Source organism: Bubalus kerabau, chromosome 16 (genome assembly GCF_029407905.1).
Source record: "Bubalus kerabau isolate K-KA32 ecotype Philippines breed swamp buffalo chromosome 16, PCC_UOA_SB_1v2, whole genome shotgun sequence".
Classification (NCBI taxonomy): domain Eukaryota; kingdom Metazoa; phylum Chordata; class Mammalia; order Artiodactyla; family Bovidae; genus Bubalus; species Bubalus kerabau.
Genome location: NC_073639.1, coordinates 47,691,031 through 47,714,623, shown reverse-complemented (window position 1 = coordinate 47,714,623; position 23,593 = coordinate 47,691,031). Strand labels below are relative to the sequence as shown.

At 39.0% G+C, this 23,593-nt stretch overlaps 1 protein-coding gene across 1 annotated transcript in view; it reads left to right on the top strand.

Moving 5' to 3' along the window:
* Positions 1–23,593, top strand: part of GUCY1B1 (guanylate cyclase 1 soluble subunit beta 1) — a 63,330-nt gene that overhangs the window by 6,879 nt on the left and 32,858 nt on the right. The window contains exons 3-4 of the mRNA XM_055550097.1: positions 14,826–14,926; positions 16,676–16,794. Coding sequence (XP_055406072.1) covers positions 14,826–14,926; positions 16,676–16,794 — 220 coding nt within the window. The remainder of the gene's footprint in view (positions 1–14,825; positions 14,927–16,675; positions 16,795–23,593) is intronic.

The window sequence follows — 23,593 nt, the reverse complement described above, 5'->3', positions numbered from 1 at the left end:
CTATTCATCTGTTGATGGACACTTAGGTTGTTTCTATATGCTGTTTTTTTGATTTTGTTTTGTGTTTTAGGCTGTACCATGCAGCATGCAGGATCTTAGTTTCCCTACCAGGAATTGAACCTGTGCCCTCTGCATTGGGGGTGTGGAGTCTTAAACACTGGACTGCCAAGGACGTCCTCGTATGCTCTTAATATTCATTTTATCAAAACAAAACCAAGTCAAGTACCATATTTTGCCTTGTTTTAATCAGATTTTCATATTCCCATGGCAATATAATTAAATGTTTACACCTTCCTGTATTCTTGCTCAAGTGGGTTTTAAAATATTAAGTCCTTTTTATTATAAAAGCTGTTTAAAATTTCCGAAGTCCTTCTTCACTAATTTCACATGAGTGCCACAATACCCATTTGAAGTAAGAAAGGCCTTTCTAGCTCATTTTTTTCAAACTTTATTGAGATATAATTGGCACATAACATTCTGTAAGTTTAAGGTGTTTTATGTATGGTTTAGACACATTTTTAAATTGCAGAACGATTCCCACCATAATATTCACTGAAACTTCCATCCTGTGGCATAGTGACTGTTTTTTGTGGTGAGAAGGTTTAAAACCTACTCTCTTAGCAGCGTTTAAGTCTGGGATACAGTGTTAGCTGTAATCACCAAGCTGTGCACTGATCCCCAGACCTATTCATCTTGTAACTGGTTGTCTGTACTCTTGGAGCAACACCTCCCTGTTTCCCCACTTCCAACCCTACTGACCACTCTACACTGTTTCTCTGAGTTTGTCTTGTTTTACTTTCTACATAAATAAGTGAGCTCAGTGCTCTTTGTTTAATGATAAAGTTGAGTCTCAGGAGGTGGAATGACTGTCTAAGGAATGACGTCAGAAAGCTGTAGACTCAGACCAGGCTCTGCTCTTCTGATGGCAGATCTGCTTCTCCTTTTAAGATACAAAGTGTGAAAAGTGTTAGTTGCTCAGTCGTATCTGACTCTTTGTGACCCCATGGACTGTAGTCCACCAGTCTCCTCTGTCCATGGAATTCTCCAGACAAGAATACTGGAGTGGGTTGCCATTTCCTTCTCCAGGGGATCTTCTCAACCCAGGGATCGAACCTGGGTATCCTGCTTTGAAGGCAGATTCTTTACTGTTGAGCCACAGGCACAATACCAAAACAGGAGCTAATGAAGTGACATACAAACATGAAGCCATATTCATTTCATCCCCAGAAACTTCCTCAGTACAAATAAATGAATACATTGATTTAAAAAATAGGTGAACTAGATAATTGTTACAATCAGGACCTTTTTCTTTAGAAAGACCTGCTGGTCAACCTGGAAGGTGGAGGGAGGCCCAATGCCTCCATTGGAAGCCACCTATGCCTGTGGAACTGGGTGCTTAGGGCAGACCCCTTCTCCTGACCCCCTAGGGAACCCGAGGTCCTTATCTCAGGGCCTTTCTTTGATGGTCTGAAGTATCCCCCAGCCAAACAATTGGGTTTTTATTTTCCTTACCTCTGTCATCTTTGCGAAATTGAAAAAAAATCATAGATGCATATTACTTAATTACGTGTCAGAGGAGGAGCTTTGTCCATTAACATGAGCGGCTGAGGAGTGGCCTAAGGATCTGTATTCCCCTCTCATTCCCAGACCTGCATGGATGAACATTGACTGACCTTGGTCCTGGTCCCCACAAACAATGTCCTTCCTTCCCTTGCTGCTCTCCAGAGTGAGAAGGTCTTGCAGATGTTTCTTGTCAGTATGTTGGGAAGTGATGGTCATAGTTGATACTGTGCAGACATCACCAGGAAAGCACACTTAAGGAAAACTCTAGAACCGGCCCCACTCAGAGGCTGATGACTGCCAGGACATAGGGCCGGGGGGCTTTTCCATCGTTGCTTTGTTTCTTTGTTCATTCAGTAGAAAACAGGGGAAACAGTGTCTCTGTTTATGTCTGGCCAAGTGGAGTGGCTTTTTCTATATTGATACTGAGATTAGAGGTATCTACTATATGAAAAAGGGGAACTTTTTTTTTATATGTAAGAAATTTTATTGTGATACAGAAATTTTTCTTATAGGACTGTAGCTTAAAGAGTAATTTAAGGTATATAGAAGGATTTGATCATAACAATATTGAACACAGTCCCTTATAATAGCAAAGTAGTAGGAACAGTGAAACTAATCCAAGATAGAGAACTGTTTATTTGTATACTGGTTTTAAAAGGTGTTTCAGAGAAATATAAGACACAACAAGGAAGAGGTGATCTGACACGCATTTTAAAAGGAAATGGATCAGTATTTCTTGAGAGACTCTACAGATTTTTTCATTGAAAGTTTATTAATGAAATTAATTCAAAGTTGAAATTAATTCAAAGTTAATGTCTTTGAAATTACTGAGATAATTATGGATTCAAATACAGTACTAAGAATTGATGGTCAGAAGCCATGAACCTTGGCCTTCTTTCCCCTAGTATGTTTCAAACTGTAGTATAATGACATTAATACATCCATCTTATTCGTATTTTTCAGTTTTACTTAAAACCCTTTATGTGTATCAGTTTGATTTTATCACATGCACACGTTCACATATCCACAACCACAGTCAAGATACAGAACATTTCCATCACCACAAGGATCCCTCATGTTGTCCTTTATAACCTGGAAAGGGAAATATTCTGACACGTTTATTGTTCCTTTTTGTTACTGTGCATTTGGTTGTGCTGGAGAGTCTGATCTGTTGCCATTTATTGTTGAGTCATGAAATGCTACCTTGTTCCTCTGTTGAGATTCTTTGTGGTCAGTCTTCAAATCAGCCAAACATGGGAATGATCAGCCCTCAAGCCCTACTTGCTCTCAGCACCCTAACCTCGTGGGCAAGTTTTCAAGCCAGTTTTCAAGTTCCTCAACCAGGCTGACCTTTCCCATCCACCTGTGCTTGGAAGGGTCTCACTCCGTGCTCCCCACTCCTGCCCCCAAATGAAAATATTTCCCAGCTTTAAGGAGGTGAGAAAAAAATCTTACTTTTTTATTTTTTACATTTTTATCTTTAAAATTGAGGTATAGCTGTCTTACAATGTTGTGTTGGCTTCTGCTGTACAATGAAGTGAATCAGCCATATGTATACATACATCCCCTCCCTCTTGAGCCTCCTTCCCCCCCTGACCCCTGCCATCTCGTCAGAGTGCCAGGCTGGGCTCCCTGTGTTATACAGCAGCTTCGCACTGGCTGTGGTTTACATATATTGGTGGAGATATGTCAATCCTACTGCTTCAATTTGTCCATCACCCCCAACCCACGTGCACATGTCTGTTCTATGTGTCTCTGTGTGTGCTCAGTCGTGTCCGACTCTTTTGCCACCCCATGGACCGTAGCTTGCCAGACTTCTCTGTCCATGGGATTTTCCAGGAGTCGGTTGCCATTTTCTACTCCAGGAGATTTTCCCAACCCAGGGATTGAACCCGGGTCTCCCACATTGCAGGCAGATTCTTGTACCACTAGCGCCACCTCTACAAATCTTACTTAAGGTACGGCTTCCTTCACCTCCAGAACCGTACTTTTCCTTCATAGTACATGCACAAGTTTATAATTACTTATTTGTACTGTTATTTGATTGCTCTCTGTCTTATCTCACTAAGCTGTAGCATCTATAGCTAGCAGAAGGCCTCTATGTGTGTGTGTGTGTGTATAATATATGTGCATTAATTATCTTTCAGATTTTCAGAGAATAGAGCACGTCTGTATGTATCACACATATTTCTTTCCTGTAACAAGGATTTATTATGTCAGAATGGTGACATCTTCAGCTTCTATTTAATAAAATATAAGCTCTGTTGAAATGGGCACTTCTTATATAAGCAATGGCAGAAGATATAGCAGTAAATTATAACATCTCTGTTTGGAAGGGTCAGCGTTCACACATGGATATAATAAAAGGATTAAGAACACTGCTTTTGGATTACCAATTGCATAAACCCTCAAGACACTGGGTTGGATTCAGGACAAGACTGACTCCTTTAGCAAGTGTCTCAAAGGCAGGCCTGTGTGGTGCTGTTTAAAGGCCCTGTCTAGACTGTAGATGGGCTTCCCTGGTGGCTCAGCTGGGTTCAATCCCTGGGTTGGGAAGATCCCTTGGAGAAGGGAAAGGTTACCCACTCCAGTATTCTGGCCTAGAATTCCATGGACTGTAGTCCATGGGGTCGCAAAGAGTCAGACACGACTGAACGACTTTCACTTTCACTTTCAGACTGTAGGTAGATGTCTATGATGCTGAAAGTAAATTTTGAAACCAGATGAGGATGCTCCCCAGGACCTGCAGTATTGACTCTAACAGCTCATGTACGTAGAACACTCACCATGTGTTCCGCAGTCGTGGTCCTTTTTAGGCTTTGTTCTTGTTAACTCACATAATCCTCACACCCACCTAGAGGACAGATTTGTTCTTATTCTTATTTTAGAAATGAGGGAACTGAGGCTTCATGACTAACTCCTACCTCAAGCCACCCATGTCTTAATCATCAGAGCAGAGACTGGGGCACAGGTGGGCTTGTAATGATAGTACTATATGCTTTCCCGTAAACACGAAGGACTCAACAAGTTTCTCTTTTCCAAAGACAACATAGCATGAGGATGGGCAGCATACATGTGTGTTACTACTACCGTCTTTGTTTTTGTTTTCTTATACTTTTCACGCGCTTGTGCAGGTACATGTGGCTGTTACATTTTTAAAGGTGTATTTACTCAGAAATAGGGCTTCCCAGGTGGCACGAGTGGTAAAGAACCTGCCTATGCAGGAGACATAAGAGACTTGGGTTTGATCCCTGGGTTGGGAAGATCTTCTGGAGGAGGGCATGGCAACCCACTCCAGTATTTTTGCCGGAGAATCCTCATGGACAGAGGAGTCTGGCAGGCTACAGTCCATAGGGTCACAAAGAGTCGGACATGATTGAAGTGACTTAGCACTTACTCAGAAATAGAACATCTACATCTACAAAGAATATCAGAGACTCAGGACTTTTGAGCAGCTTGTGCGGTTTTGGAAACACTCTGAGCTGTGGTGCTTGTGAGCAGAGTTCAGGATGAAGGACACATATGGCTGAGGGAGTCATTTGTCTTATGAAGCTGCTGAACAGGGCTCCTTTGAAATGTTTGAGATTGTGTTTTCAGAACTGGGACAATTTTCTTATGAGATTGTCTTGTGCCACCACTGGACATAGTCAGAAAAAAATACCGTTATGTATCCAGAGTGGGTCTTTGGTTAAACCTGTGTTGCCTGTGAAAGGATGACTGTCATCAATTACAGGACTTGGATGAATGAAGACACTGACCTTGGAGGACTGACCTTCACCATCTGGTGAGTGGTCAGAGCATAAGGCCTCTCTCCTCCAAATCCCCCCAACTTAGTGTCTTCTTTAGGGACTCAGGCTTCCCTGGTGGCTCAGACGGTAAAAATGTCTGCCTGCAATGCGGGAGACCCGGGTTTGATTCCTGGGTCAGGAAGATCCCCTGGAGAAGGAAATGGCAATCCACTCCAGCACTCTTGCCTGGAAAATCCCATGGACGGAGGAGCCTGATAGGCTACAGTCCATGGGGTCACAAAGAGTCGGACACGACTGAGCGACTTCACTTTCACTTTCTTTCACCTTCACTTTAGGGACTCAGACTTTCTGGGAATCTTCAGATCGTGCTATTGAAAATCGAGGGGCTGTTAATGCTTCACAACTGCTCCCAAAAAAGCAATGTAGATTTTTAATTTGTAAATGACATAAGTAGTTATTATCTGTGCTTAATGGTGGGAGGTTTTAATTTTAATGATGGGACACAACCCAGCCTTGAGGATGTCCTTGCTGCTGCTGCTAAGTCACTTCAGTTGTGTCCGACTCTGTGTGACCCCATAGACGGCAGCCCACCAGGCTCCCCCGTCCCTGGGATTCTCCAGGCAAGAACACTGGAGTGGGTTGCCATTTCCTTCTCCAGAGGATGTCCTTAGCTCTCTGTAAATTAGACAGACCATCCTGGGATTTATTGTCAAGACTCTGCATACTGTCTTTAAATACAGCTTGTGGTGGGGTAACAGTGTTTACAGGATCAGCAGCCCTGGGAGCTGTCATGAGTCGGGTTGATTGATATGAGCTGATTTTTCTGCCTGAGACCAGACTTTGAGACTCCTGTATTCAAGACGCCTGTGTTTAGCCTCTCCGGTATTAGAATTCCTGTTCTCACACCTCCCTAGGAAGCTTCTTTGCCTACTAGCCAGCAGTTTCTGTAGTATACTCAACTTACCTGAAAGGTTTATAATAGCAGGAACTCAGCGTCAGAATATGAATTCAGTTTCTGTCCATTCACATCCCTTAGGCAAGGAAAATCCCTTAGGTATGAGTTCTGAGAAATGCTGCCTGCATATTTCTCACAGCTTTTGTACCTACTTAAAAAAGATAAATAGTAAAAAGAATAAATTGGACTTCTGCCAGTAATGTTTGATTGTTTGATTTTTGGAAGTTTGGAAATGTGTGGAGGATATTTAATTAATTCATTTCTTTTAAAACATGCACACATTCACTGAGTGCATATTCTAATCTAGGCACCTGTGTTTAGACATTAGTGATTAAAAACAAAACCAAAACCACAAAAATCCTACCATAATAAACATGCCCTTGTGGGAAAAGGTAATTTGTGTAAGTAAACGATCAATTTAAATTCCAGCAAATAGCCATCTCAAAAGTAAGTAGGAAATCAGTTGCTACTGGCAAAATTTTTCATGGGCACAGGCTGAATTTTCAAATACTTTTTATGGCCACAAATGTATAGAATAGAATTGTTTCCTGTTTTGTCTCCAGGTGAAAGTCAGGACTTTATTTTTAAAGCTCTTTGGAGAGATGGAGCTTGCTTTGTTTTGGCTGCCTGAAGTCATGCATTCTGTCAGCTAATGACAGATTGCGTACAGCTTTGGTTTAATGGTTTGGATGCTGAGTGGACCCTCCCCCCTTCTTCCACTCGCTGTTTCCTTGTCCTCCTCCTGCTCCCCGCTCTGTCTTCCCCACCTTCTGACTCTTGCCAGTTAGATGTTTGGGGCATTGAGTGTGTGAAGAGCCCTCTCCCTAGATGGGTTGTGCTGCTGTTGCTCGGTTCTGCCTATGAGGAGTGAGCTTGCGCGTCCTCTGGGGACATGGGGTGAGGCTGGTCCTTCTTCCCCCTGCTGTGCAAGGGAAGGCTGTGACCTGGGATGCAGATGAAACCAGGTCATCATCTTTCTATCTGGGTTTACTTGGTCGAAGAAAATGCCCTTTTACCTCATCTGGACTCACTTAGGCCAACTTAAATCTCTCTCTAAATATTTATCACTGTCTGCAGATTTCTTTCATAAAATAATGTGCCAGCCAGAAAGAGCTAATGCTTAACCCCCAAACAATTGTTAAGTATACAGGTAAAGATAACACACCCTGCTGTTAGTCACACTGGGAATTGTAGAAACCTATATTTGTTTGGGTTTATCCAAGGGATTTTTATAATTATGGGAAACAACAGTATGTAATCACACAAACCCAGATCATTTGATGATAGCAGTTTCATTGATTGCCATTTGATAGATGAACAGTATTGAATACATTTTAATCCAGTTTGCCTATGGCTTGATATGGTACTTTTTTGTCACCTAAAAATCATTGGAGGAGAAAAAGTCTTTCATTTTCAGGAAAATTTTCTATCATATTTCTCAGAGAAGCCTGTGTTTTCCTCACATGTAAAAACAGTATGCTTTAAAATGTATCAACATATAAAACAAAATTGGTGCTCAAAAATATATTCTGAATAAACAATGAGTCTATAAAATTTGGTCAAGGTATATGGCCGAATTTGGGTAATTTAAGTACAAAAGGAACGCTACGTGTAAAAAATAAATCAAATATTGTTAGAAATGATGTATCTGTATATTTGATTAATCCTTTGCTTTTAATGAGAAAAACACTTGAAAGTTGTGGGATGAGAAAGTGAAGGACAGAGAATAAGGTGATATTACCTGGATTTTGGACGGTGTTCATGTGATCTGAATAGTAGCTCACATCCCAACTTTTCCTACATTTGTTGGTCACCCTCTGTGATTCTGGGTAGCTGGTGAAAACACATTTTCTTCCCTCAGAGATCAGGTACATCTGAGGGATTGTTCTTATCACATCTGTGCTCTCTGGAGGCCAAAATGTTTGGCAGCGTAGAGTCTGAACAAGCCTAACTTTACCTTTAAGTTAGAAGAAAAGCAGTGTTGAGAATTGAGACATTCTCTCAAAATGTCTACTGGCTCCAGTGGCCAAGTTACTGGAGAGTAATTTTTTGGATATTTACTTCTTTTGCACTGTAAATTCTCCTGCTCAGTTTAATGGAGGAAACCAATTATCAATGATATGTTTGTAATATCCTCAATTAGCTTTTACTCTGAAAAGGGAAGAATTTGAAGAATGGGCTACAGAAAGAATTGACCTGGGTCCAGAGAGATTAGATCCTAGACATAAATGGTCTCCTGGAGCCTCTGCTCGGACATAACTTCAGGATGCCTCGCATGGTCACTACATACCCTTGCATCCTGCCCCTCCTCCTACATCCCCACTTGTCCCTTCATCCTGATCTCATAATAAATTATAAAATTTGCATATATATTATGTAAACATAATAATTTATACAGATTGTAATAATATATGACCTTAATGCTTCCCTGGTGGCTCAGAGGTTTAAGCGTCTGCCTCCAATGCGGGAGACCCGGGTTCGATCTCTGGGTCGGGAAGATCCCCTGGAGAAGGAAATGGTAACCCACTCCAGTATTCTTGCCTGGAGAATCCCATGGACGGAGAAGCCTGGTAGGCTACAGTCCACGGGGTTGCAAAGAGTCGGACACGACCGAGCGACTTCACTATACACTATGACCTTAATAACATATGCTTATTGTTTGTTTCCACCAGCTAAAGTGTAAAGTCTAGGAGGGCAGGGATCTTTATGTTTCATTCATTGATACATTAAACATGCTCTGAAGAGTGTATGGAGCATAATAGATATTCAGTTATTTGTGGCAAGACTTCTCCCCCAGGGGAAAAAAGAAAAAGGGTGACCCAAAGATTTCTGAGACAAAAGCAAATAAGGAATACTAAGTTTATTGAATAATTTATCGGAATTCAGTGTGAAATTTTTGAGAGGGTGATTATTTCCTTTCATGTACTACTCTTTATACTTAGGCTCCCTCCAGGGAGCATGTTGGGTTGATTATTCCAGGAAGTAAGGCTTAAAAGATAAGGGCGCTTATTTTATTACAGCAAGAGAAAGAAGAGGGATGCATTGACTCATGGTTAGGGGATTTCTAGGGAAATGGCCATTTCTCTGCTTTATGCAGAATTTTGTATTCTGTTTAACAGTTATGAATTGATGACTGTTTCTGAAAATCTAAGTGCATTACAAAAATTTATGTTTGATTTATTCCAGTTGGAAGAAAAAAAGTAGGGCATAGTGAGAGCATGAGTTAATTTGTTCTTTATTATATATTTAATTTAAAATTTTTTATATTTTATTAAATACCCTATCACCAGTGTTTTATAGTTTTCTATATATAGGTCTTTAGTTTCTTTAGGTAGATATATTCCTAAGTATTTTACTCTTTTCGTTGCAATGGTGAATGGAATTTTTTCCTTAATTTCTCTTTCTATTTTCTCATTATTAGTGTATAGGAATGCAAGGGATTTCTGTGTGTTGATTTTATATCCTGCAACTTTACTATATTCATTGATTAGTTCTAGTAATTTTCTGGTGGAGTCTTTAGGGTTTTCTATGTAGAGGATCATGTCATCTGCAAACAGTGAGAGTTTTACTTCTTCTTTTCCAATTTGGATTCCTTTTATTTCTTTTTCTGCTCTGATTGCTGTGGCCAAAACTTCCAAAACTATGTTGAATAGTAATGGTGGATTGGAAGAATCAATATAGTGAAAATGAGTATACTACCCAAAGCAATTTATAGATTCAATGCAATCCCTATCAAGCTACCAACGGTATTCTTCACAGAGCTAGAACAAATAATTTCACAATTTGTATGGAAATACAAAAAACCTCGAATAGCCAAAGCTATCTTGAGAAAGAAGAATGGAACTGGAGGAATCAACCTGCCTGACTTCAGGCTCTACTACAAAGCCACAGTCATCAAGACAGTATGGTACTGGCACAGAGACAGAAATATAGATCAATGGAACAAAATAGAAAGCCCAGAGATAAATCCACGCACATATGGACACCTTATCTTTGACAAAGGAGGCAAGAATATACAATGGAGGAAAGACAATCTCTTTAACAAGTGGTGCTGGGAAAACTGGTGGACCACTTGTAAAAGAATGAAACTAGAACACTTTCTAATACCATACACAAAAATAAACTCAAAATGGATTAAAGATCTAAACGTAAAACCAGAAACTATAAAACTCCTAGAGGAGACCATAGGCAAAACACTCTCCGACATACATCACAGCAGGATCCTCTATGACCCACCTCCCAGAATATTGAAAATAAAAGCAAAAATAAACAAATGGGACCTAATTAAAATTAAAAGCTTCTGCACAACAAAGGAAACTATAAGCAAGGTGAAAAGACAGCCTTCAGAATGGGAGAAAATAATAGCAAATGAAGCAACTGACAAACAACTAATCTCAAAAATATACAAGCAACTCCTACAGCTCAATTCCAGAAAAATAAATGACCCAATCAAAAAATGGGCCAAAGAACTAAATAGACATCTCTCCAAAGAAGACATACAGATGGCTAACAAACACATGAAAAGATGCTCAACATCACTCATTATCAGAGAAATGTGAATCAAAACCACTATGAGGTACCATTTCACGCCAGTCAGAATGGCTGCTATCCAAAAGTCTACAAGCAATAAATGCTGGAGAGGGTGTGGAGAAAAGGGAATCCTCTTACACTGTTGGTGGGAATGGAAACTAGTACAGCCACTATGGAGAAGAGTGTGGAGATTCCTTAAAAAATTGGAAATAGAACTGCCTTATGATCCAGCAATCCCACTGCTGGGCATACACACTGAGGAAACCAGAAGGGAAAGAGACACGTGTACCCCAGTGTTCATCGCAGCACTGTTTATAATAGCCAGGACATGGAAGCAACCTAGATGTCCATCAGCAGATGAATGGATAAGAAAGCAGTGGTACATATACACAATGGAGTATTACTCAGCCATTAAAAAGAATACATTTGAATCAGTTCTAATGAGGTGGATGAAACTGGAGCCTATTATACAGAGTGAAGTAAGCCAGGAAGAAAAACACCAATACAATATACTAACGCATATATATGGAATTTAGAAAAATGGTAACAATAACCCTGTATACGAGACAGCAAAAGAGACACTGATGTATAGAACAGTCTTTTGGACTCTGTGGGAGAGGGAGAGGGTGGGATGATTTGGGAGAATGGCATTGAAATATGTATAATATCATATATGAAACGAGTCGCCAGTCCAGGTTCGATGCACGATACTGGATGCTTGGGGCTGGTGCATTGGGACAACCCAGAGGGATGGTATGGGGAGGGAGGAGGGAGGAGGGTTCAGGATGGGGAACACATGTATACCTGTGGTGGATTCATTTTGATATATGGCAAAACCAATGCAATATTGTAAAGTTAAATAAAATTAAAAAAAAAAAAGAAATACTCTAAATCAGAGTCTTCAGAATTCCAGTGTGTTGAGCAATGCTGTTTCATAATAAAATGTTAGTTGTAAAATGAGAAAAATTAGACTCTATCTATCCTGCAAATCAGCAGTTCCATTTCTAGGAATTTATTCTAGAATAAATTAGAATTTAATTCTAAACCTAGAATTTTCATAGAGAAATAGAAGTGTTAGCTACAAAGATACTGATTGCAAGATTTTGTTTGGACTTGTGGAAAAAAAGTATTTAATATCGACTAAAACTTCAACATGCCTAACCAAAGCAATTTTATGTAGTCAAGGTATAGAAATATATTTATTGACATGAAAGGATGTCCATCAAATAGTAAGTCAAAAAGGAGGTTTAAAAACTGTATGATCTGGTATGTGTTGTGTTATATACAATTATTTTCAAGCATAAACAACTTGAATATAATATTAGCAGTGAGTGAGTGAGTGATAGTTGCTCAGTTGTGTGCAACTCTGTGAGGCCATAGACTGTATCCTGCCAGGCTCCTCTGTCCATGGGATTGCCCAGGCAAGAACACTGGAGTAGGTTGCCATTTCCTTCTTCAATATTGGCAATGTAGACACATAATGCTTCAGGAGCTTAGAACATACTTTCATACTCTCTCTATAGCTGTGGAAAGAGGATTATATTATTGGTTTCATTTCAGAAGATAGGGGTTTTTAAAAATTTATTATATTGAAGTATAGTTGAGTTACAATGTTGTGTTAATTTCTTCTGTGCAGCAGAGTGATTCAGTTATATATATATATATAATGTCCATTCTGGTTTGTCACAAGCTATTGAGGACAGTTACCTGTGCTGTACAATAGGACCTTGTTGTTTATGCATTCTGTATAAAATAGTTTGCATCTGCTAATCCCAAACTCCATCCCTCCCTGGAGAGAGATGCTCACGTGCTTTCTGTGATTTGTCCGAGTTGATTTGACAGGTAAGTCCTGGGCTCTGAAATTCATATCTCCGTGCCCACCAAAATCCTGCATTTCGCCCTACATGTACTGTTATGTGGAACTGCAGGTGTATACATGGTCCACTCTGCAGAACACACAGTGTCCGGGGGAACCTCCATCCTACCTGAACATCAGCTGTCCTGCTGCTTGGAGCACACACTGTGTCAGGGCCACAGTGGCTGCTGTGACAGCCCTGCTTCGAGGAGGAGAAGGCATGGAGGCCGCGGGGTGGCGTGGCGGAGCCGTCCCAGCTCCTGAGGTGACAGTTCACCCAGTTTCCCTCTCCCGGAGCTTCGGGGCTGAGACAGCTGGGTTGGGCATCAGAGGTGCAGATGCGCGCTCCGCCTGTGTTTGTGCGTCTCACCCAGACAAGGTGTCCGACACCTCAGGAGTGTTTTGAACGATGGATTTTTTCCTCCTCTTTAGATGCTGGTTTGAGAAAAATGGGCTTCCCTGGTGACTTAAATGGTAAAAAATCCTTCTACAATGCAGAAGACCTGGGTTTGATCCCTGGGTCGGGAAGATCCCATAGAGTAGGAAATGGGAACCCCCTCCACTCTTCTTGCCTGGAGAATCCCATGGACAGAGGAGCCTGGTGGGCTACAGTCTATGGGACTGAAAAGGGTCAAACACGACTGAGTGACTAACACTCCACTCCACTTGAGAAAAATAATCCCAACTCTATCAAAATAAATATATAATCATTTGACCACTCTTCAAATGATAATTCTGATTTCCTTTCACTAACCCCATGTGCATTTTGAGCTGCTGCATTTATTACGTGACAGATGTGATGGAAGATATTATCTCTCCACTGGGCACCCCAGACTCACATGTTTAATACGAAGCTCTGGATCTTATCTCTTGGTCTGCATCCCACTGTCTGTCCTAGTTCAGCTCCTGGTGACTGCTACCTTCAGCTGCTCCAAAACCTGTGTCCTCTGGTGTCCTTCCCATCCTGTGTCCAGTTCATCAGGAACGTGTGGAAGCTGTCTTCAGATTAGCTGGGGTCGGGGCTACTTGCTCCCTCCACTGCTTTCACCCTGAGTCCTGTCATCAGCCTTTCTCACCTGAATGTCCCAGTGGCCTCCTAGCTGGTCTCCTCCTCTGTCCCTGCTCTGTTCTTGCTCTGTCCTTTCTCTGACCTTGCTCTGTCTTTGCTGTTACATTGTTATGACCTTGTTATGACCTTACTATGTCTTGTACTGACCTTGCTCTGTCTCTGATATGATCTTGCCCTGTCCTTCTCTGACCTTGTTATGACATTGCTATGACATTGCCCTGTCCTACCTTGCTCTGACCTTGCTCTGTCTTTGTTCTGACCTTGCTCCATTTTATATGCTTTCAGTCCATGCCCAGTGCAGCTGGAGGGTCCATCCCCTCATTGAGGCCTCGGTTGTTCCTCCCACACCCTGCCAGTGCTTTGCACCTGTGAGCTTCCCAGGCCTCTCAGGGCTCCCTGCAGAGATGCTTCACACCTGACTCCACTGCCAGCTTCTCCATGATGCTTCTGGTTTTGTACTTGAGCCCCTCCGCCCCCACCACCTTGACCAGCTTTACTTTTCTCCAAACTAGTTACCATTATCTGTCATCTATGTATCTATCTGTCTATCTATTATCTATCCATCTATCATCTGTATATCTGTCCATCTACAGTTCAGGGTTTCAAAGAGTTGGGCACAACTGAGCGACTGAATTGAACTGGACCTATCTATCTAATATATATCTTAGCTTTATGCCTCTTCTGTCCTCTGTTTTAGAATACATTTGTCCCAAGAGCTCCCTACTTTATCCCACTAAAGGCTGAATCTCTAGGGCCTCTAACTGTGCCTGGAACACATAGGGACTCAACATATATTTGTTGACTGTTTACTTAATCAAAAGCTATTTCTTGATTATATTCATTATCAGGTATAGTTCTGGGCATTAGAGTACTATACAAATGTTATTCTTGTTAAAATTACTTAAATATATTATTTTTAATTTGGGGAGGGAGATGTGAAATAAGATTTTTTTTTTTGATAGGTACGTGAAATTGATTTAAACAAATTTGCCAGAAGTGAATTCTCTTTCAAATAAAAAATTATTTTTATATGATCATTGTAGGTGTAGTATCTGTTCTTTCCTTTCAACTTTTCACCCTGTCTGCCTTGTTTTTGTTTTCTAGAAAAGAGGCACAATTAGATGAAGAAGGACAGTTTCTTGTCCGAATAATTTATGATGATTCTAAAACATATGATTTGGTTGCTGCTGCAAGCAAGGTCCTCAGTAAGTTGAACGCGACTTTCTTTCTTTGGCTAAGCTGCACGTCGATGTCCAAGGGCATGCATGGTCCAAGGTCACACTGTACAGTTGCACAGGTTGTGCACTGTACAACCCTGATGGGAGGACAGTCACATATAATATTAGGCTCAGGCTACACTAAGTTGTGTTATTCTTTTTACAAACTCTTTAGAGAATAGAGGAGCTCTCTGCCCCTCCCCACAAAAAGCCATGCATTGAGGAAGCAAAAAATTGTTGATACTTAATGTAATAAGTTAATGATGTAAAAATAACTTAATGTTGCAGTGTCAACATCACAGTAATTACAAAAATGTATTATGTAGAAAATCTTATCTCCAAATCTCTTTTGTAATCACGAGTTTTGTTAGGTAATGGTAAAAAAAACAAGAAACTGAGATCTACATGAGACAAAACTCATGCAAAGAAGGCAAAGTCAAAAAAAAAGCTTCATTGGAAAAAAGTTGTTCTCAAAGCAGTATCTCTTATCATTGTAGTACTTAATTTATACCAAGGCTACAGTTTGCATAGACTAGATGGATGCTTTTTAGCTTTGTCAAAATAGCTAGAAGAGAAAAGGCTACCTTTTGTAAAATACAAGAATTACCGTAAAAGTATGGTAAATTGTTAATAAGAAAAATATCCAGCATCACTAGTAATCAAAATTGACACAAATATGAAATAATTTTTATATAAATTTGGCAATTAAAAAATTAAAAATCTAGTGTAGTCAAGGGTAGAGTTAAAGGAGAAATCATACACATTTAAAATCTGATGGGAAAATAAACTGTTTTAGAGAATAATTTTGCATCATCATTCAAAGTGTGTTTAAAAATGTTTAAATTTTAGAAATATTTAGAAACTTTTCATAAAGAAATAATTAGATTTATTTACATTAAGGTGTATGTGTATTTTCATTTCAGAGTTACTTATATTATCAAAAGTTGGAAAAGTGTGCATTTTGAGCAAGTGGGCATTGGTGAAATGAATTGTTGCATATCTGTGTTAAATAAGTGTGATTAAAATTGATATTAAGAAAAATTTTAATTTTAGGAAATAACAGTAATTGAATATTAAGAAAAAGGCAGGATCTTAGGCTATATATTATTTGTAACCTGGTTATTAAATATGCATATTTTTATAAAGAAAAATGATTTTGCACCCAAATATCTGCCTGGTCGCTCAGACGGTAAAGACTCTGCCTGCCAATGTGGAAGACTTGGGTTCAATCCCTGGGTTGGGAAGAAACGCTGGAGAAGAGAATGGCTTCACACTCCAGCATTCTTGCCTAGAGAAGTCCATGGACAGAGGAGCCTGGCAGGCTATAGTCCATGGGGTCACAAAAAGATACAACTGAGCGACTAACACTTTCACTTTTGCTTTTCATCTTCATGTGCATTCTTGATGATTTTAAAGATCTTTCTCTTATTTTTCAGAAAAAGTAAGTTGTACCTTACATATAAGTTTGAAAAAGCTCAAAATTTTGTCACAGAACCTGAGAAACTGGTTGCTTTGCTTTTAAGTACAGACTTAAACTGTTAACATGTCAATATGCTTTCTTCTCAGATTTCATTGTATTTTCCTGGTCAGATATTTTTCCTATGATCTGTTCACTGTGCAAAGAAATTGAGGATATTTAACATTTCTGTCATGCACTTATCTTTATTCCTGCCTCTAATGATTTTCTACCTCTAATACGTTTTGTTTCTGTTGTTGCCTCTCAAATCTATAAACCAGATCTCAACGCTGGAGAAATCCTCCAAATGTTTGGGAAGATGTTCTTCGTCTTCTGTCAAGAATCTGGTTATGATACAATCCTGCGCGTCCTGGGATCTAACGTCAGAGAATTTCTGCAGGTGAGCAGTTTGAGTTCCTGGTCCAAAAGTTCTGATTTTCTTCTTCTCCCACGTGGGCTCTAGAATCCCTTTGTTCAGTTGGCTGGATGAGTGTCTTGCTGCTGAAATGAAATCATAGGGGCATTTTCCCTAATTCACATAAAATAATAATTATTAGATGGTCTTGAGTACATTTTAGCATTTTTCCTTCACATTTTTTCTTTAATTTTTGGTTCTGACACTAAACGTTCAAGTTCTAAGCTAGTGGTCTCTGAAAGACTCAATGTGTTGTGATCCATTCAACTGCTTTTAAAAAAATAAGTCTTTGTGCTCGTAGCTGTGCTTTTATGCATATAACCTGGGCTTGTTTTCTAAGTCATTCTGACTTTAAGTAATTAAATAATTCATCAGTATCTGTAAAGTTCTACCTGAAGCTCATTGTTTCAGGGAAAGAGCCTGCCACCAAAACAGGTTTGAGAATCATTGCTCTGAGTTACATATTAGTTAATCTACTCTGGAAAGGAAAATAGGAACTCTTCCAGAGTCAGTCTCAGGTGAAGTCAAGATAAATAATATCACCAGAAGCTTTTGTTTTCTTGTTAAACTACTTAATTTTTTTCTTTTTACTAGTGAATGACACATCAGGTGGGAGACTATTTTGGGATCAACTGTCCTATTTTAAGCACAGGCATTTTTGAGACTCTCAACTTAAAATGTGCTAACATTGAACATTATGTGGTTGTTTGTAAAGGATATTTCTAAACTGGCCGCTGAGAGCAGCCAGATCTTGCTGGAAAATGATGTCAGTGCAAGACCAGCTGAACTGGAGCCCAGCTTGGAGGGAATGTAAACGACTTTCAGTCCAGCTGCGTTATTGATTTAACAGCCAAAATAAGAACTTGAGTGTTTAATCAAAATGTCTGTTGTTTACATAGTGACATTTTTCTTATAAACTTAAAACAGCATTAAATCAAGATGGAAACCAGTTTCCAGTCTCTGCCATGGATTTACCAAACTACTGGTGTCCAAAAAACCTGCCACTTCCAAATGAAGTCGCTGCCAGGAGATACTTAAATTAACCTTTAACAGGCTGTATTTAAATGAATTATTTTACATGGATTAAAGTTTGAGATTTAAAGATATTTTGAGATTTGGGGGGTTAGAATACATTCCCATTTTTAATATTTCTGTTGACTCCTGGTCACTTAAGTTCCAGTTGCAGCTTCTTTCTCTTAATTTTATCTTTCTCTCTCAATGGTCACATCTGTGTTGACAAAACAATCATGCAAATAGTTTACTTTTACCTTTACTCATTGTGACTGTCTGCTAAGTGTCCAGTGGCTCAGTTGAGGACTGGCGACTCCTGGTGGTTTCTCCTGGTTCTAGAGCTGTCCTGCCTGCAGGCTGGCCTCTAGGGTAAAATGCACACTGGGCTTCAAAGAGAATGCAAATAGATTGGGTCTGTTTCATATTGATTACATGGTAAAATGATAACGTTTTGGGAATACTGAGTTATATAAAAATGTATCATAAACATCAATTTCACCTGGTTCTTTTTCCTTTTTTAAATGTGCCTACTAGAAAATTTAACATATATGACTGATGTTTGTGACTTGCTTTAATGACTCCTAAAGCCTTTTATTTTCACTGGACAGCATTGTTTTAAATATTTCTGAGTCCATTTTCATCAAAGTCAATAGGTAGTTTTAAAATTGCACACAATTTTATTTTATTAGCTTTTTTTTTTTTTTTTGGTGCAAGTATGAACAGTGAGGAAATTGGAAAGTTAGAATACTATAAAGTTTTCATTAATATTGTTTATGTTTGAATTTTTTCCTGGTTTTGAAATTGAATATCTTGATGGCAAACTGGTTGTATTAACATATTGCTTTCCTGAAAAGTAGATATTTATGGTATGAGCAGGCTAATTTCAAATAAATTAAATGGACTTTTTAAAAAAAGTGCCTATGAAATAAAGCAACTGATTTTCATAAAGTTTTTTAAGGTTCTAGCTCACATATAAAAATTGACACTTTTCATTACATAAAATAATAAAACATTCTTTATGGTAGACAGCAATCCTTTGTAAAAGAGTAGGATAAACTAGGCCTTATTTTAAAGATATGTAAAAGATTTTTTTGTGTCTTTCACCACTTGATTTTAACTAATCATTAAATCCTCAGAGTCTGTTTCCTAAAAACTGAATTTTTCAGACTCCTACCACTTGTCTTCATTTCCCCTAGCCTTCCGTGGGACAGTCCACCATTCTCTGCAGAATGCATAGGTTTCCTCATCTCTCTGCATGACTGTTCCATCTCCTCGCCATTCTGTAACTAGTGATTTTTCTTAAAAGCAAATATATCTCATTCCATCATTTACTTGCTTAAACCCTTCAGTGATTCCCAGTTGCTCCTTGGAAATGTAAAAAGCAATTAAAATAATTGAAACTACTTACACCCCTGTCTGTCTCTCTTCCTCTCCAGCAGCCCAGCCAAACAGAATTTCTTTCAGACCATATTTTTTTCTAACTAGCTTTCTCCACCTTCTGAGCTTTTGCACCTGCTCTTCCCTTTGTCTGGACAGTCTTCCTGCTCCTTTTCACTTAGATTGATCTTCTTCATCCTGCTGGTCAGATTATTTCTTCCAGGAAGGTTCCACTCCTCTCTTAAGGCTCTACCCTGTTGGAGTCAGGGAACTGACATTTCTCATGTTTTCACAGTGTGTGTGTCTCCCTACCCACAGGAGTTCTCACTGTAGATCATTTCCTGTTTGGGACTGGAATGTAAATCCCATGACGCTGGGGGTTGTGTGTAGTTCCTTAATGATAGTATCATCACAGATACTATCTGGGAATGAAAAAACATATTTTAAAAATGAATAGTTGCTATTTATACAAAAATAGGAAACAAAAACCCCAATAACTCAAAATTAATTCTATTAAGGGTAAAACAAATTCGTTTTGAGTGAGGCTATATAACTTTACTAAGAGATTGATTATAGATTGAAATATAGAAGAGTAGACATACTCTTGGAGAAGGCAATGGCACCCCACTCCAGTACTCTTGCCTGGAAAATCCCATGGACGGAGGAGCCTGGTAGGCTGCAGTCCATGGGGTCGCTAAGCATCAGACACGACTGGGTGACTTCACTTTGACTTTTCACTTTCATGCATTGGAGAAGGAAATGGCAACCCGCTCCAGTGTTCTTGCCTGGAGAATCCCAGGGATGGGGGAGCCTGGTGGGCTGCTGTCTCTGGGGTCGCACAGAGTCGGACACGACTGAAGCAACTTGGCAGCAGCAGCAGCAGACATACTCTAGACCAATTTCCTTTTCATATGGATGTGGCAAATTACTGTTTATTAATTAATATGCAACTGACATTACTTATATCTATTGAAATTTTCAAAATGTTTACCCTGACATTTACATCTGATGATCTCAGGTAGCAATAAAATAGCTACTGAAATTCCAACATGGGAGACCACTGGCCATGCCCTGGGCCATGTACCTCTGTTCACTTGCATCCTTCTGAGGGGGACTTCCTTGGGGGTGTCTCTCCCAGCCTCTCAGTTGGATACATTATTAAGAATTACTGTATTAAAATGCATATTTTTTTCTTTTCTTGAAATAATTTTTATGTTTTCTGAGTACCAGGCATAGTATATAATAGGCGATCAATAAAGAGTCTTTGAATGATGGAATTAGTTAATTCTGAGTTATATGTATATATTTTTTTATTTGGCCACTAATAGGCTATTTTATCTGGTTAATAACGCTATTCCTTTATAAAAATTTTATAATCAAGGATATGCTGTGTAGATAGTATCTGTAGTTCAGTTCCAGAAAAATATTTGTTTCTCACTTAGCTTTTGTCGTTTCCTTTGATTAGTGTATTTAAACAATTTGACAATTTAAACAGCTTAAATAATGGACAATTCTCCTTTGAAAGGTTTTGCTGCCAATATAAAATTCCTGGTTCTGTTTACCCAATCTCCCTTGTGTTTTCAAAGTCAATTTAAGAATTTTTACATCATGCCTATTTTTAATCTACCTCAAGACTTTCACAAAAAATAGCTAAAAATTCTAAGTAGGTAAAGTAATAAAATATAAGAAGCATTTTTATAAGAAGATTTTTAGAAAATTACTCTTCTCTAGACATTACACAATTTGGAATTGATTTTTCCTAAATGTTCTATGAAACCATCAGTTTGTGGACTGTGATAAAAGTAGATAATCCTTGCAATTAATTATTATCCTTTTCCGGATTTAGTAACCAGAAATATGATTTATTATAAAAAGATAAACAAAAGTAGAAAGACATTTTGATTTAGGTTTTTGGATTTTATAGATTTTTTTTCTGGATTTCTTGTCTTAACGTTTAGACGGTATTTCACAAGAATTTTTTTCTCTGTTTTGGCACTTTCTTATTCTTGAATTAGGAATAAAATGTGGTTTCATGCTGCTTCTGTAGTAAATTTCTATGTGAAACTTCTAGTGTATTGATTAAAATAGTGCAGAGAATATATCAGATTTGAAAGTTCAATAAAATGCTGGTAAGGAATGTCCAATCTGATGGTATTCCACCCTAATCCACACTCACCTTGACTTTTGATATCCTATTGCATTATTGCAGGTTGTCTTTTCTCAAAATTGCTGTAATATGATTGTACTTCTCCCCCATGAAAAGTTAGAGCTCGCCCATGTCCCCTATGACAAGGTAGAGCTCCCATCCCTTGGATCTGGGGTAACTTTAGTGATTATTTGATCAGAAGAGTATAGCAAAAGGAACATTCTTAGTACTTCCTAGGCTAGTTCGTAAGAACTCGTGAAATTTCCGTGTCTTGAAGCACTTGCTCTTGGGATGTTCTCTGGAGGTACCCACCATGAACTGAGATGCTTCAATACAAGCAGCAGTGCTGCTGGCTGAGCCCTCGGGTGTCTGGGTGACCCATCTTGGGAATCAGCCTGGTGGAACATTATGGTGACTCCCTGGCAAACTTCCATGTCACCCCACTCTGAGAACTTCCCACTGAGTCCAGAGAACCCATAAAAACATGAGGATAATATCATTGTGTTAAGCAAATAAGTCTGAGGTGCTTTGATATGTGGATAATTGGAACAGTATTCTGTGTATTTTCCCCTTTATTTTTTGTGTTTGTGTTAGTAAATATGTGTCCATATGTGCACGTATTAAGTTGAGCTTTGATTAATCTGGGTTTGAAAAGATAAGATTGTGTATGGCCTCTGGGACTGGAATCCAAGTCAGTTCACAGCTGGGATCCACTTTCAGTGGTGTTATGTTATTATCATGTAATATATTCTTTACCTCCCCAGTAATTTTACAGATATAAAATGAAGCCTAGATAAGCGTGGAAGGCTGTCAGGTTGACTACTGAAAAATAAAGGAGTCATATATAATCTTAGAGGCCAGTTAAGATTTAAATTATGAACCTGCTTAAATAGCATAGGAATCTCAGTAGAAAAGCAAGCCAATACTCTCTAATCATTAGCTGGAAACCTCAGCTTCTTCCACTTTTACTGTGGGTTTGAGGCTGTTTCACTCACTCTCCCAGTTCATATATATCAGAGTCTTTTGCCAAGGGCTGTGTTCAGCCTGTAATGGGATTTCCTTAAATCTGTGTTGGCTCTAGGTTTTGGCTTCTAACAGACAACACTGTAATTTGGCCAGCCTGCCAGGAGCAATCTGGGATTGATGGCCCATCTAAAATTCTTAAATGTTTGTGCAAAGTGTTATTTTGGGAAAGCTGAGGTTTTTTCCTGAACAGCTGTGAAATTCTAATACTTCCCTAAATTATTTATAATATTTTTTAGAAAAAAATGCACCATTCATTTTATTTTTAACTTTTGAATTTCAAAAGGAACTTTTCTCAACACACAAATGCCAATTTCTGTAATCTGTATCTACTTGAAGAAAATGCATAATGTGAGAGCCAGGAGTTGAGTTTAATCAGTGTCTTACTGAGGACTATGGCCGGGGAGACAGCATTTCAGGAACCTCTGAGAAACTATCCCAAAGACCTGAGGGCGGAGGTCAGTGTGTATGTGGTGTTGGCAGAGAGGGGCATGAAGTCAATCACACATCTCCGTACAAAGCTGCTGCTGGTCACAAAGAGCAGGTATCATAGTTAATATTTTTAGTGCTTCTCTAAGCGTGGAAGATGCAAGAAGCCAGGTTCATGAAAATTTTCTCCTGAAAATATCTGAGGGCCTGTTCTAGCAGTTCCCCTCATTCTTCATCCTCACCCTGACTTCTTTCTTGGGGGTGTTGAAGGTCAGCGGCTACAAGGGCTCAGGGACTAAATTCTTATAGAATACGGTGGCAAGTGACATTCCTTAGTTGGCACCTGAAATTTTAAAATTTGATAAGTTAGAATTTTTAAAGGAAGATAATATTTTAGAATTTTAAGAATTTTTCTTTGAATAACGTATATATTTTCACAGTTTTGCAAAATATAGTCAAATGAATATAAACGAAATTTTTTTAACATGAATTTAAAAGCAGTAAAAAAAGTGAAATAGTTTACACAGGTAATTTCATGACTATTTTCATTTTTTTCTTTAATTAAAATTTCTCTTGAGATGATAGTAATAATAGGTAGTTTTAAAAATGCCATTTAAGTAATTTTAGTGACTCAAGTATAATTTCTTTTTAAATAAATCCTTGTGCTAAGTTGATTCAGTCATGTCAGACCCTGTGAACGCATGGACTGTAGCCCACCATGTGCTATGGAATTTTCCCAGCATGAATACTGGAGTGGGTTGCCTTGCCCTCCTTCAGGGGATCTTCCCGACCCAGGGA